Below are 1,506 nucleotides of genomic sequence, written 5' to 3' on the forward strand. Positions count from 1 at the left end.
TTTTCTTATAATAACAGTTATCATGCTAGCACTTGTATGACACCTTTTGAAGCTTTGTATGGGAGGAAGTGTAGGAATCCAGTTTGTTGGGACGATGTCACTGATGCCGTGACACTTGGGCCGGATTTGATCTAGTAGATGGTTAGCAGGTACATGTAATTAGACAGAAGATGAGAGCTGCACAAATCGATAGAAGAGTTATGCAGATTTGGAGAGAAGTGAGATTGAGTTTGTTGTGGGAGATAAAGTATTGTTGAAAGTGTCACAAATGAAGGGAGTGATGCGGTTTGGCAAGAGAGGGAAGCTGAGTCAGAAGTACATTGGGCCTTATGATATTTTAGATAGAGTTGGTGAAGTGGCATATCGTCTTGCGCTACCACCAGCCTTGGAAAAAGTTCATAATGTTTTTCATGTTTCACATCTGAGAAAATATGTGAGTGATCCTACTCATGTTTTAGCAGCTGAGACAGTTGAGATAGATGAGAACTTATCTTATGTGGAGGTGGCTAAGGAGATTTTGGATAGCAAGGTAAGAAAGACTAGAAATAGTGAGATTGCATTGGTGAAAGTTTTATGGTCTAATCATAATGTAGAGGAAGCTACTTGGGAAGCTGAAGCTGAGATAAAAGAGAAGTATCCTCATTTATTTGCTTAAAGTATGTTGGTTACGAGGACGTAACCTTTTCCTTTTACGGGGGTAGAATATAATACCGCGTTTAATTTTGGTTTAAGTTAATAAATTACTTAACTAAAGTAAGTATTGTTTATCATTTGATTGTTTAGTTTGGGCAGTGAGGTGTGGTGAACTTCGGGACGTAGTTCTTTTTAAAGAGGGAAGACTGTAATACTCCGCATTTTAATTAATAATTTTTAATTAATGATTTATAAGATGTGAATAATTAATACTTGTCGTAAAAAGGAAGGAAAACAAATAATAAAGAACTGGGTACAAGACCACGGTTGGACCGGACCATGTTGGAGCGTGTTGCACACGGCTTGGACCGAGTAAGGGGGGAGGTAGTATGTAGTTTGGGTGTTATCTATGTTACTTGGATATTTTCATTAATTTATTAATAAATGCAACTTCCTAGAACCTTCCACCTTCACCTACCAAGTTATATAAATACATAACCTATGCCTCACCATCATAATTATTTCACATCAAAAACTCAATACATATTATTGTGAGGAAGAGCTTTTGTGAGACAACCTTAAGACAGACTTTTCATCTCGCACAAGTTAATTGTAGTAAGTTATTTTATCGCCTCACATCAATGATTTACGTTTGACCTTGACATGCACCTTGACCGTGACCGTTGACTGAACCGTGACCGTGGAGGGGAGGCGTTGACCGACGGGTTTGACCACCGTCGGGTCAACCGGTTATGGAGGATGTGTTTTTGACGGTTTGCTGGATTGTTTTGGGTAGTTTACATCTTAAATTCATTAATAAGAATAGTTTATAATTATACATAATTTAATTGATTGATTAGGTGGTGGATTTGT

The 1,506-nt window shown here is 37.7% G+C and overlaps 1 protein-coding gene across 1 annotated transcript; it reads left to right on the top strand.

Moving 5' to 3' along the window:
• The first annotated feature begins 268 nt into the window (after positions 1-268).
• LOC141631020 (uncharacterized) lies at positions 269-655 on the top strand. The gene has a single exon (XM_074443746.1). It carries the CDS (start codon positions 269-271, stop codon positions 653-655), a length of 387 nt encoding a protein of 128 aa, XP_074299847.1.
• Positions 656-1,506: the final 851 nt, after the last annotated feature.

Source organism: Silene latifolia, chromosome Y (genome assembly GCF_048544455.1).
Source record: "Silene latifolia isolate original U9 population chromosome Y, ASM4854445v1, whole genome shotgun sequence".
Lineage (NCBI taxonomy): Eukaryota > Viridiplantae > Streptophyta > Magnoliopsida > Caryophyllales > Caryophyllaceae > Silene > Silene latifolia.

Excerpts from the sequence above, each read along its gene's own strand:
- LOC141631020 (XM_074443746.1), top strand. The coding sequence starts at position 269 with ATGAAGGGAGTGATGCGGTTTGGCAAGAGAGGGAAGCTGAGTCAGAAG.